Genomic DNA, 12,568 nt, shown 5'->3' on the forward strand with positions numbered 1-12,568 from the left:
TGCAGTATTTATGTGAACCCTACTAAGTACTAACCCTTGACAAAATGTATAAGTTCGAGTTGAGTTCGGGTAGTTGTAGGTCTTATCATTGAGACAGCATTGTTGTTAGGTTAGTGATAACCCCTCTTTCATAACATAACCTGACACAACTTCACAATGTGCTCTACTGGAAACTCGGATGACCGATCTTAGTGGAAGCTCGTGAGAGAATGATGCATCCAACTTTGTCATAATCAAACCTATTCCTGTCTCCTGTCCTCTCAATACTTTGTATTCTGGAAATTTCTGCAGTAAACTACTTGTAAAAATGTCTGTTTTTACTAATAACTTTTGTCTCTTGGTCTTGAGTCCACTTTTTCTGAATAATTTCATTTAGAGTGGTAAAAATTAAGCTACAAGAAAATGATCTACTATGCTGGTCCCAGTACCCTGGAATCCTCTTGCTTCAGACAGAGGGCACTCTTGAAGTCATTTTCTGAAGTACAATTTGCCATTTCGTGATGGGGCGGGATTTGCTGGACCGCCTCTTTCATATTTAAACAAGTAAATGCTTGCCGCGGTTTAGTAATAATAGTTAATTTATGTTACGGACTTGCTTAACATAAACTGTTTTCCAGAGTGCTTAGTTAGAAAGATTTTGAGATCACATCCTGTTTTCAGAAAACATCTGGTGTTTGTATGTAGATGAAGACGATACGCCTGTTCTGTAATGAGTGAGGATGAGATTCTAGGACATCCATATAAAATAAATGTGTCTGATATCTCCATTATGTATGGTTATGGTTCAACTTTGACGGATCACTTTTATGACTCTGCAGAAATTCAGGGCGTTGTTGGTGCTGGTCCAGGAGCAGGAGCAGGAGCAGGACGTGCCACCCCCACTAAGAGGCTTGCTAGTGTCAATGTGGAGTGGAGGACCCAGCCATCAATATATTGCATTGCATTGCATTGCATGCTTATAGGAGTAGGATCATTAGCAGGATAGGATAGTTAGTGCGACACACATAAAAAGTTTCAAATTTGTAGTAATATTTTACTGTATTCATTTTTAACTTACTAAACTATATTTGTATCATGATATTATAGGTACAAATACAATCATTATTTGTAAGGATATGTATGAGAGGGATATAATAGGAAAACTAATTTCTTTAATAAAAAACACTTTTGTAGGTATACATTCTTCATTCATAAACACCCGTTTACAAATTACAATGATTTCTACTTGATTGCAATGTGAATACATGTGTGATTACAATTTACTGTTAGTGGAAGTTGATATGGTTATCCAAATAGGACAACAATATGCTTTTTTCTAAAGCCACTTAAATAATTGTGGTGTATGCTAAAGCCACCTAAAAGACATGAACACTAAGAATTACTCCCTCCCTCCCAGAAAGTTTGTCAAGGTTTTCCATTTCCGTTCATTCCACAAAATTTGTTGCTACCACTTTTGGTATTAGACCCCATATATTCACTAACTTATTCCAACTCACATTTCAATAACTTGTTCAACTCACTAGTAGAGTATAACCCAAGGAATTGGTGGGTTACATTGAAATATATACACAACGGATGGGTATTTTTATATGACCATTGTGATAAGGAGGTGGTGGGTGCTCTTACTAAAGATATTATGATAAGAATGATTAAGAAAACATTTGAAGTTGTGATTTAGTTGGAAGAATGTTGGAGATGTGATAAGATTAATAAATATAAGGCGTATATCTAGAGGCCTTAAAGGTGAAAGAGATGGATAGATCATAGTATATCTCACATGCTACACACCTAACATATTTGCTCACTTACAAATCCAAATAATCAAGGACCTTAAGTTTCCATCCACTTTAAAACAAGAAAAAGTATTCTTAATCACCAACTAAACAAGGATCAAGTGACAAAAACAACAACAATCATGTACTGTTCATTTTACCTATTTTGGATCATCCACTATTTTTGCTTCTACTCATTTTTGGATATGTCATTTTACCTGTGTTGTGTATATAGTAGTATTAGGACTAGCCCAAATTCCTAAAGTTAAATTTATTACCGGCTACAAAATATTTTATATACTAGTATTAATTTGTTTCATTTATGCATGATTTGTGTCATGAGGTACAGTCGATTGGGTTAATTATCAGTCTACTATATAAACAATGTTCGATAAAATTATTTCTCCAAGACAAGGACATCTTCAACACATAAAAGAGGAGAGGGAGTGCCCGGTTGTGTTGAGGTGGAGCGGCAAGGTATGGGCCCGCTAGAGGGGTGGGAGACCTGTCCTGGATTGCTGTGTAATACTAGGTGCGGTTTGTGTTGCAGGGCTATATGTCTGACGGGTATTTTTAATTTGTAAATTATATTTTAAATTGTTTATTTTTATAACTTTGATGTTGAAATTAATTTATTTTAATTATATATTAGAAATTTAAATTACTCCATATAATTTTTTATATATAATTAATGTAATTTTTAGGAAATTTAATTCTGTAATTTTAGGTTCTTTAATTCTGTAAATTTTTTTATATTTTATTAATGTCATTTTTAGCAAGTTATTTTAATTTTGTGTATAATGAAAATCAAAACTAAATAGTTACTATAAAATTAGACGATAATTAAAAATTTAAAAAGAATTATTGTGGCATGAGTAGAGAGAGGTATGTGAGGAATTGTGGTCTGATGCATAAATTGAGGGAAAATGACGACGTGAGTGTATGTGGAGAATGAGTTGTATATGAATATGACTCAAGCAATCAAGTGGTTATACTAAACTTTGGTATCACAGATTTAGCATATCTTACTAAATTGTTAGCAACATTATTAATCGATTGCAATTTGTAACATGAATACTAATGAGAGAAACCTGCCACAAAGTTTAATGATATGTAACTAGTTTTAATTAATATGGCTGGCCGACAACATTTGTCATGTCTTAGGCCACCACAAACATTAAACTTAAATTGGTATAATTCATCAAATATGTGAAGCAAAATCCTTCAACGTACTAACGAAAGCATTTTTGTTTTCAAATTTAGTCAAAAATCAGTTTGTACAAACTATAAAAAGACCACTCATTACCAAAGATAAGATCGTACTGTTGCACTCTATCACAACCCAAAACTATATTAAATTAAATGTAATTTTACGAGAAATCTAACAGCATCCTAATTTTAGATCCAAAAAAACGAATAATATTAATTTTTAATTCATATTTATGGATGGTTGTTAGGGATCACGATTCACAATTCTATATGTACGCATTAGAATTTAAAATTTCTATATTGTGTTAGTAATTTGAGGCATTTTGCATTGTAATCTAAATTCGCACACAATCAGGGCGGGTGGCATCTAAGGGTATACAAATATACAATTATATTCATTGAACAAAATTAAAAGTTACTAAATGATTGCTACCATTTTAACATAATACCAAAATCCCACATAAGTTTCATATATTCGTGATCAAGTGCTTAACTTAGTAAAAGTATTGATTCTTCTCGAATTCCACAGGCTTTATATAGATTGAATCTGTAATTTTGATTTTGAAGTGTGATTTATTTTTTCTATGTATAATATATATGCTAGTATTTTATAAGAACTCAAAATTTACTCAGTGGATTTTGAACAACGACGATTGTAAATTATTTTTATGCGAGTATTATTAAAATTAAAAGAAAAGGAATAAAATATGAGTATCGTTTATACATTATGAAAGTGATTTGTAGGAGAATATTTATCCACCCAAATTATTTAATTATTTTCATTTTTATTCAAAGTCCAAAACCAGTGAACTATTCTGCAAACTGCAAAGGTATACACGTCATTTGATAAATTTGTTAATGGGCCAACTTGTCATGTGGGCGATATACTAGCCCATTATTTTTATCCATTAAAGCCTAGCCTGAGCCCAGATAACTGAATATCTCTTATTTTTAAATTTATTACTTATTTTTTTTCTAATTAAGAGGCTTTTCTTTTTTCTTTGAATGAATTAAATTTCTATTTTGGATAACCAAAAATGAACATTCCCTATGTAATAGAGGTTAGGCCTACACTATATATATACAGTACACATAACCATTTTGCTAAATGATTTGTGATCTAAATCCACATTCATCATTATCCACCGTGAATTCATAATATTATATGGCGAATGCATAATGTTTGATTGATTTTATTTTTTACATCAACTCATTTGAACCAATCAATATATCCATATAGATTGTGTGTTCGAATTACTGACATATCTATATTGTCTATTAGATTAGATCTACACTATCCATTTAACTCACATTAACGGTAAGTAGTGGCAACCCTACATATAAGTTTGGAGTTATTGGAACCTCCAACTATTTTAGCTCTAGTTCTATAGTATAATATGTATCCGAAAATTTATATATTCTAGTTTTAATGCAAGTGGTCTAGGAATAGCTTGTAGAATCATTTCATTCAAAGATTGAGTTATTTTTCTAAAGCTATTGATTTGTAGTTGTATTTTTCATTTTTCTTGTGCGGTGTGGACTCTAGTATAAAATTTCTGCATCCACCATTGATAATAAGGAATTAACAAGTTGCTATTTCTCTCTCTATAGGATTATATACCGTTCTAGAATATTGTTACTCCCTCCGTCCCATAAGAATATGCACTTTTTTTCTTTTTAGTCCGTCCCACAAAATATGCACTTTCCAATTTTAGAAACTCTTTTATCTCTAATGATGTGGGACTCATTCCCCACTAATAATACTTTAATTACTTTTTCTCTCTACTTTCTCTTACTTTACCAATTTTGCATTAAAACTCATGTCATCCCCAAAGTGCATATTCTTTAGGGACGGAGGGAGTATTAGAATATAATTTATATATTTGGACTCAAACTATCAACTTGTTTATTCTCATGGATTGTGACGTACACGTTCATAGATACTAGTATTTCTTATTTATTGAACATAGAATTTAATAACTTATCATTTATATTTTTAAGTTTATTTGGATAAAAAGCATGATGAGATTGTAGTGATTTTAAATTTTTTATATTGTGACTTAACGTTTTCTTTTATTTTATACCTGTAATGATAAAATTTGACTCAAAAATAATATTTATATACTAACACTCTCCTAAAGTGAAGTCATTTTTCTTTATAGCAAAATTCAAAACATTTATATATTCTTATTTTATTTTCTTTTTGACTCTTAATTCTCAGAACTCAAAAGTTTACTTGTGTCTAACAAGCTTGCAGCTTGGAGTTGCTTCTACATAATATAAAGAAGCCATTTTATATTTGGATGTCATACATTAAGCCGTGATTATGAATCATGAAATATATCTTGCGAATATGATCGATTCTTCGACTCGACTTACAATCACTGTTAGATATCATTCAATTCTTTATTAATTTAAGCTTCAAGGTGCTCCCTACAATAATTCTTACAAAACTTTAATAATGCATTGGTAGAAATTTATCATCAGAGAACTCTTCAAATACCTAATGTCTTAAAGTCAACTCATGCAACTTAAGTAGTAGTAGTAGTAAAATAGAGGCACGCACTCTCGGCGAAGAATAAATTTATCTAAAATACTATAGACACGTACGTATATGATATAGATCGATGATGCAGTCATATCCAACATCTTTGTATTCTTATAATCGTATTACTTCACAAATACGAAACCATTGCCTAACAAAAAGTTGTGACATTTTTATAATTTACCATGTTTATGTTAGTTATCTTGGATTGGACGATTTTCACTGCATATATAGTACTAGTATATATTAGTACTATAACTTCTAGTAATACTCCACATCAAATGCAAAATACGGCAAACATATGTTCATAGATCGATGCAACGAAAAAATTCTAGTATCAAAACCTGAAAATAGCCTTACTCGCACATCGGAGTTTGAAATATTTAGAATACCTGAATCGGATAATTAGATACTTTCAAACTCGGGTGTGCGAGTGAGGCTATTTTCGCAATTTTTTCGTGGCATGCTATTACTCCATATAGAATATAATGCTCCCACAAGAAAAATAGTGACAAATTTGATAACAATAGAATTTTAATATTGGCATTTGATACGTCTCCATCTCTGTATTCGAATCTCAATTCTCAACCCTGCAAATTTCCTGTGTTTCCCATTAAAAGAATCTCCCCCTCTTTCCAATCTACCATCGTTGAATTTCCTCTCTCTCTCTCTCTATCTCAATTTCTTAACACTGAAACCCTCCCATGCTCCATTCTCGGTCATCTGATAAAATTTTAGAGAGATGATAGTCGTCATCAGCAGCAGATGCTCCCACACTTCGCACATCACCGAGATCATCATAACCAGCTTCTTCCGCCATAAACTTTATATTTTACTCATTTAGTTACCTCTCACACTGCTGATCCAATTAGCAATCCCTAATATGTTGAAATTGTTTCTTCGACAATATTACTAATATTTACTCTACTGATTTGAGTGTGAAGGTACCGGATATGGCATGTTCCGGTGCTGATGCTCCGATTAAAGCGAAGAAACGCAACTTTGATCGGTCTCTTGATTCAATTGCTGCAGAATCTTCTCTTGGTATGAGAATCCCCAAATATAGATTTCTGTTGCGTTGACTTTGTCATAATATGTCCTCTTCATTTATATTCTGTAGTCATAACTAGTTATGTGAATTGAATTCAATCCTTGAAATTTATTGGCTGTTCTGTTAGTGGAATTCATTCATCTTAGGTTTGTGAGATTATGGATCAACTGTGTCTGTGTGAATTATTCTTATCTGTAATTCTTCTTTGATGATCAACTCAGTGAATTTTGTCAAGCCGAGCTTTTTGATTTCATACCATGTAAAAGGATGTGTGCTTGTTTGATGTTTATTATGATCATTTGGTTTGGTATGGTTTTACTCTTTAGACAGAAATGAAAAGAACCCATCATTTGTATTTCTTCAGGCTCGAATACAATGCTCAACTTCGGAGCTGTTGGTGGTGCAAAGAGATCCAGAAACATGGTTTACTCACCTTTTGATCAAGAAGAGTTTGGAGACGATTACTTGGATGAGTATTTTAATCAGCAAGAAAAGAAGAGGAGGCGCCTTACTGTCGACCAAGTCCAGTTTCTCGAGAGGAGTTTTGAGGCAGACAATAAACTTGAGCCGGACAGGAAGATTCAGCTTGCTAAAGAGCTGGTGTTGCAGCCTCGACAGATTGCTGTGTGGTTCCAAAATCGCAGGGCGCGTTGGAAGACAAAGCAGCTAGAAACAGATTATGAAACATTTAATGCAAGATATGCGACCCTGAAAACAGACTATGATGATCTTTTGAAGGAAAACGATAAATTGAAGGCAGAGGTGCTAAAGCAAAAACTTTTTGGTTCTTATTTTCTCCAACTCTGGAATTTTCTCACGTCAATCATGTAACAGGTTCTTCGCCTCAAACAAAACGACATTGGTGGAGATGCAAAGAAAGTAAACTTACAATTACTCAACTGCAAAGGGCTCCCTGAAGTGATGCCTACAGAAGCCAATGTGCGCAAGATTTCTGATGATGAAGAGTCCAATATGGCAGCCTTGGGTTTCAAGAATGAACAACAGAGCTCATCAAAGAGTGAAGTGAGTAATGCGGGCAGTCCGAGGTTGACTGATGGGATTAACTCTCCTCTGTTAGAATCTGGTGTTTCGTCTCATGCCTTTGATCGCGACTACTCACATTCATCACAGATTGGAGAAGACAACTTACATGAAGAGCCTGATTATGTCTTTACTCTGAATTCCTTTTACTATGAATTTCCCGTTGAAGATCGTGCCTTCAACTTCTGGTGAATATTGATCTTTGCGGCTAACGTTTTTCACTACAATTACTTGTTTTTCATTTTAATCGTTTTACTATAATTGCAATTTGCAAAACTATGTTAATAGTCTTAAATTATAAAATAAGGAGATGTATTGTAAATCAGACAGTTGCACCGTTGCAACATCTCTGTTACTTTTTTTCATATGAGATTTTATTTTGTCAGATACTTTAGCCAAGAGTGGATTTATGTATTAATGTTAGTTTCAATATTATGGCGAGCTTAGGTTTTAGGATTAGTGTGTTGCCTTTTTTAATGGATAAATAAATAGAAATTCTAAAGACAGCATCATACGATCAGGGTATATTTAAGAGATTTCTAGCACAATCGCATTGGTGCACTCCCTTAACTCACAAGACTTTATGCAGGTATAAGAAGTATACACCGCAAACCTATTACCCTATTGTCTTTCTCATTTTTACACCGAATGATTTGTAAATCAATTATATGGGGATTCGAATAAAGACATTCCACAATTTTACTTCTATCGAGTAATGATAAAACCTTAATCCAATCAAATACAGTAGTACCATATGCCCAATTACAAACACCAAAAAAATTGTTAGTAAAAAAATACTCCCAAACAAGGACCAAGCCTAGCTGCGTCATTCAAGTATCTTTGGAAATAAAATACTTATCACATAGGACCTAATGAGAATGTACATAATCAGACATAACAATGTAACTGTGTTTGAATGCAGCAAGACCAACACAAGATTTCCAGCATGACAAAAAAAGTCCAATGTATGAAATTTGATGCAGACAAGAAAAAATAGTAACCCTTCTAAACGCATAGCAAATGCAGCAATAAAGAGTTCTTATCATGACTGAATCATAGAGAATTTGCCAAAAAGATCATACATCACACTGGAACTAGAAGCTGCAGCTAACCAAATCCCACATGAAGTGTAATTATATAATCTAAGTGAATGCAAACCTTTCAATTCAGGAAAAAGTAGAAAGTTCAAAACATGATCCAATCAACTAAGCAAAGAGTACCAAATCATTAATGTTGGTCAATGATAATAAAACATAATCCAAATCTAGATTTAATTAAATTAAAAGGTTACTACATAGAGAAACACATGACGTCGTCAAAGAGCATAATACATCAAAATTAAAAAACCAACCAAAAAATCCTTTGGTCTCACATTCTATCAAGAAGGAGTATATGTTCTTCATTCTGCCTTTTTCCGGAAGGAGCAGCCCTCGGTAAGCCTGGCACGACCACCAGTAGGTTGGCACAGCACAGTCTGGCAATTGCCGCACACTACAACTGTCTGGGAGTGGCTGAACACAGTGGTTCTGCACATTCATACACATCCACAACAAAAAGCAGCAATCAATCACATTCACACAAGCAAATAAATTCACACAGCAATTCAATTCAAATCAAGCAACAATTCACAATTTCGAAAATTTAATATACTGAGTTCAGAAAATCCATAAGATGAGAAGCAACTTACATATTGAAGCAACCCTGGCACTTGACATCCTACAAAAATTACAAACATCCAATAAAAAACATAACATAAAACAGCATTATAAAATTCATATTAGCGAAAACGCATACCATGAAGAAGGAGTTGGGGGATTGCACGAGGCGCTTAAGCTTGTGCTTCCTTTTCTCAAGCTCAGCTGGAGGGTTTAGCAAATCGACATCATTAGATAGAACCTATCGATAAGCAGAAATTTAATAAAATAAGCGAAAATTCAATCGAAATCCGATAGAGGAATTAGCAAGGAACGTGAAAATTTACCATCTTTGCTGAGACTGGGCGAGACTCGAGAGGCGCGAGAACTAGAGAAGAGAGGAGGAGGAGTTTGAGACTACTCCGGGGATATGTAACCTAGGGTTTGTGTTAGCAGTCGCCGACATATAATAAAATTTGGGCCTGTTTGTATTGGGCCAAATATTAGTCGTGATTATGGTGATCACATGTGTATTGTAGTATTTGAAAAGTAGTTTTTATTTTTTCTAATGGAGATGCATTTCCTTTGCATTTTCATTTTATTCACTAATTCATTCTATCGTATCAACCATATTAATTAATAGAATAAAAATCAAGAAGAACCTCAATGTTTAACTGCATGAGCAAATTTCCAAGCTCGAACATTATATTGCAACAAAGGCTTATGGATTTATCTTCTGATGTTAGCTGTGACAGTGTGAGGAAGTTGTTTTTCTAAATGTATTGATAGAATAATAAATTACTACTATTAATTCAAAATTTTCAAATTGAAATTTTAAGAGCAAAACAACACTTCCTTCCCCAATCTATGGATTCAAATCATTCAATACAACTTTTGAATTTATTTCCCGCCATAACCAACCCCCCCAAATACACTTTTGTTATACACTTGATCGCATTTGCGATAAGGAAAAAATAGGTTTTGAAATAATGACAGTATTTACATCTACAGAGATCAAATCACACAAACTTCATCTTATGCTACATTTTCCACATGGTTTGATCGGTGGAAGGCACATCATCTTCTTCTGCGCCTCTTTCGTATGGGAACAACGAACACAAATAAATTCCGGAACAACGAACACAAATAAATTCCCAGGACTCGCAATAGTAGAGAGAGAGAGAGAGAGAGAGCAAATCCACTCAAAATTTCAAGTTGTCCTTCAAGTAACACACCATATCTTGCTGCATCAAACATTACACATATTAACAAATATGATCAAGAATTAAAATGAATTGTTTCACCGGAAAGAGAGACTTACGATCAAACATAGGACAATGCATCCAGCAGAGCCAGGGAACAAGGCGTACCAAAAATTCAAATGGTGCAGCTTAACTCCATCAATGAAGAGCAATGGCAGGCTTGCAGCTGCATTTCATGATAAAATAAATTGTTCAACAAAGATCTGAGGCTGGTTTGTAATTGAAGAAGAAGAAGAAGTAATTACCTGGGGGATGGACGGAGCGGGTGAAGATCATGAAGGCCATGGCAGCAGCGAGGGCGGTGCTCCTAGCTAGCCAGCCCGGGCCTAATATGGAAAAGGCCAAGGCGCCTATTGCTGCACACCCGATCTGCGCCACAAACATATTGTACTTCTGCAATCCAAGCAAATGTCACACTTCAATTGCTTGCTTTTTTTATACTTGCCAGTACAAATTATAATTGGAAGTCAATATAGAAGGCTGATAATGGTGATGCTTAATCTATGTTCTTGAGTCCACCTTCTTCATTTTGGTAATGCCAAAATGACCAAAACCTTACTGATGAAACATATGGATATCGATCTCAACGAAGCAAATAAACGGAAACAAAGTGACAAGTAACATTAGGCCACCCTTTCCCCCTCTAGCTACAAGAGTTTGTGCTTTGCATATTTTTCAAACACTATAAAACAAGGAAAATCCACTGTATGATCAAGTAGAGTATAGTGTGTCCAAATAACTATTTTTGGAAGTCTTGCTGCATTATTGCATCCAATTCAGCAGATTCCACAACTTGGCTATTTAAAACATATAATATACAATTGCTCCATGCTTTTTTTGTCAAGTTACCCCAAAATTGAGGCTTCAAAACATGATCAGGATAGTAGCTAGAAATGACAATTTCTCTAAATTTCATTTTGGATATTAAAGTCAAATAAGATTGGAATAACTTATAAACACTAGAAGGCCTTATCTTAGATAAGCAAAGATATCATCAAAGCATCAATTTTGGTTGAAGAAAAAGAATATACCCTAGCGCCGGGAGAAGCTGGCGTAGCGAAAAGAACGGCGCAGACGGCTCCGAGCGGCGCAATTGTAATGGAAACCCCTTTTGGTGCCAATATCTGATCAATCTTACCCAACAACGCCATTGCAGCAAAAGCCCCTAAACAACTCACACCAATTATGCTTCAACAAAATCTGCATGTCTGAATTCTGGTAGAGAGAGAGAGAGAGAGAGAGAGAGAGAGAGCTAACCAGCAGAAGGCCAAATAATGTCACTGAGGGAAGGAGCTTTGGAGGTCTTTTCGGGAGCCCAATTCTCCCACAGTGGAGCAGCACCCACATTACTCGATGAAGCGATGTAAAAGCTCCGTTTTGTGGAATTTTGGGGAGGGAGAGATCTAAAAACCCTTTTGTCGTTGTGGAAATCACATTTTTGGGGGCGGAGAGGAAATAAATGGAGAGATGGCAGCTGCGTTTGCGGCGCTAAAACCTGATTAAAGAGCTGCGCAGCAGCCATCATTGGTTGATCTTGATTCCGGACAGATTATTTTTAAAAATCCCCAAATAAATAACTAGTGTGAGATTTTGAGAGACCGTTGAGAGAAGTTGAAAGGTATGTGAGTGAGTGATGGAGGTCTCATGGAGATGTCGAAAGGGTAATCAATCATAGATAACGGTGTGCGGCGGCTCTTCTTTTTTCTTTTTTGGTTATTTCCAGTTATTTTATTTTATTCTATTCTATTCTATTCATGCGACCAATGCATGATCATTTACTCAGGTTTAATCTCTCCGTCCACCGTTAAATGGTACTATAAATTAATTCGATTTAAATAAATTAGTAAACTATGAATTATAATTTTATTTTTGTAATAAAATGTACTCCTAAATAAAATATGTAATTTATTACCAAAAATTAAAAATAAAAATGTTTAATCATGAGCTAACAAAAAATAGGTTTTGCCAATAATTATGAATGGGGAGAGTATGATTTTATTATGTCTGTATGGTCATTTTCTTGAATAACAGATGGAATTATTGAGTGTGTTAAA

General features: G+C 34.2%; 3 protein-coding genes across 3 annotated transcripts; 1 reads left to right on the forward strand and 2 right to left on the reverse strand.

Annotated features, from left to right (window-relative positions):
* The first annotated feature begins 6,058 nt into the window (after positions 1-6,058).
* Positions 6,059-8,003, forward strand: LOC121747604 (homeobox-leucine zipper protein HAT5-like). The gene is made up of 3 exons (XM_042141673.1): positions 6,059-6,570; positions 6,942-7,339; positions 7,412-8,003. The coding sequence occupies exons 1-3, from the start codon at positions 6,480-6,482 to the stop codon at positions 7,808-7,810; spliced, it is 888 nt and encodes a 295-aa protein (XP_041997607.1). The 5' UTR covers positions 6,059-6,479; the 3' UTR covers positions 7,811-8,003.
* An 821-nt stretch (positions 8,004-8,824) lies between these two features.
* LOC121747606 (40S ribosomal protein S27-2-like) lies at positions 8,825-9,743 on the reverse strand. Its single transcript, XM_042141675.1, has 4 exons — positions 9,600-9,743; positions 9,413-9,514; positions 9,306-9,334; positions 8,825-9,144 (listed from the first exon to the last, which is right to left on the reverse strand). The coding sequence occupies exons 1-4, from the start codon at positions 9,600-9,602 to the stop codon at positions 9,018-9,020; spliced, it is 261 nt and encodes an 86-aa protein (XP_041997609.1). The 5' UTR covers positions 9,603-9,743; the 3' UTR covers positions 8,825-9,017.
* A 466-nt stretch (positions 9,744-10,209) lies between these two features.
* LOC121747605 lies at positions 10,210-12,166 on the reverse strand. The gene is made up of 5 exons (XM_042141674.1): positions 11,772-12,166; positions 11,546-11,679; positions 10,760-10,907; positions 10,574-10,680; positions 10,210-10,496 (listed from the first exon to the last, which is right to left on the reverse strand). The coding sequence occupies exons 1-5, from the start codon at positions 12,037-12,039 to the stop codon at positions 10,455-10,457; spliced, it is 699 nt and encodes a 232-aa protein (XP_041997608.1). The 5' UTR covers positions 12,040-12,166; the 3' UTR covers positions 10,210-10,454.
* Positions 12,167-12,568: the final 402 nt, after the last annotated feature.

The sequence above is a fragment of the Salvia splendens genome, chromosome 9 (assembly GCF_004379255.2).
Source record: "Salvia splendens isolate huo1 chromosome 9, SspV2, whole genome shotgun sequence".
Classification (NCBI taxonomy): domain Eukaryota; kingdom Viridiplantae; phylum Streptophyta; class Magnoliopsida; order Lamiales; family Lamiaceae; genus Salvia; species Salvia splendens.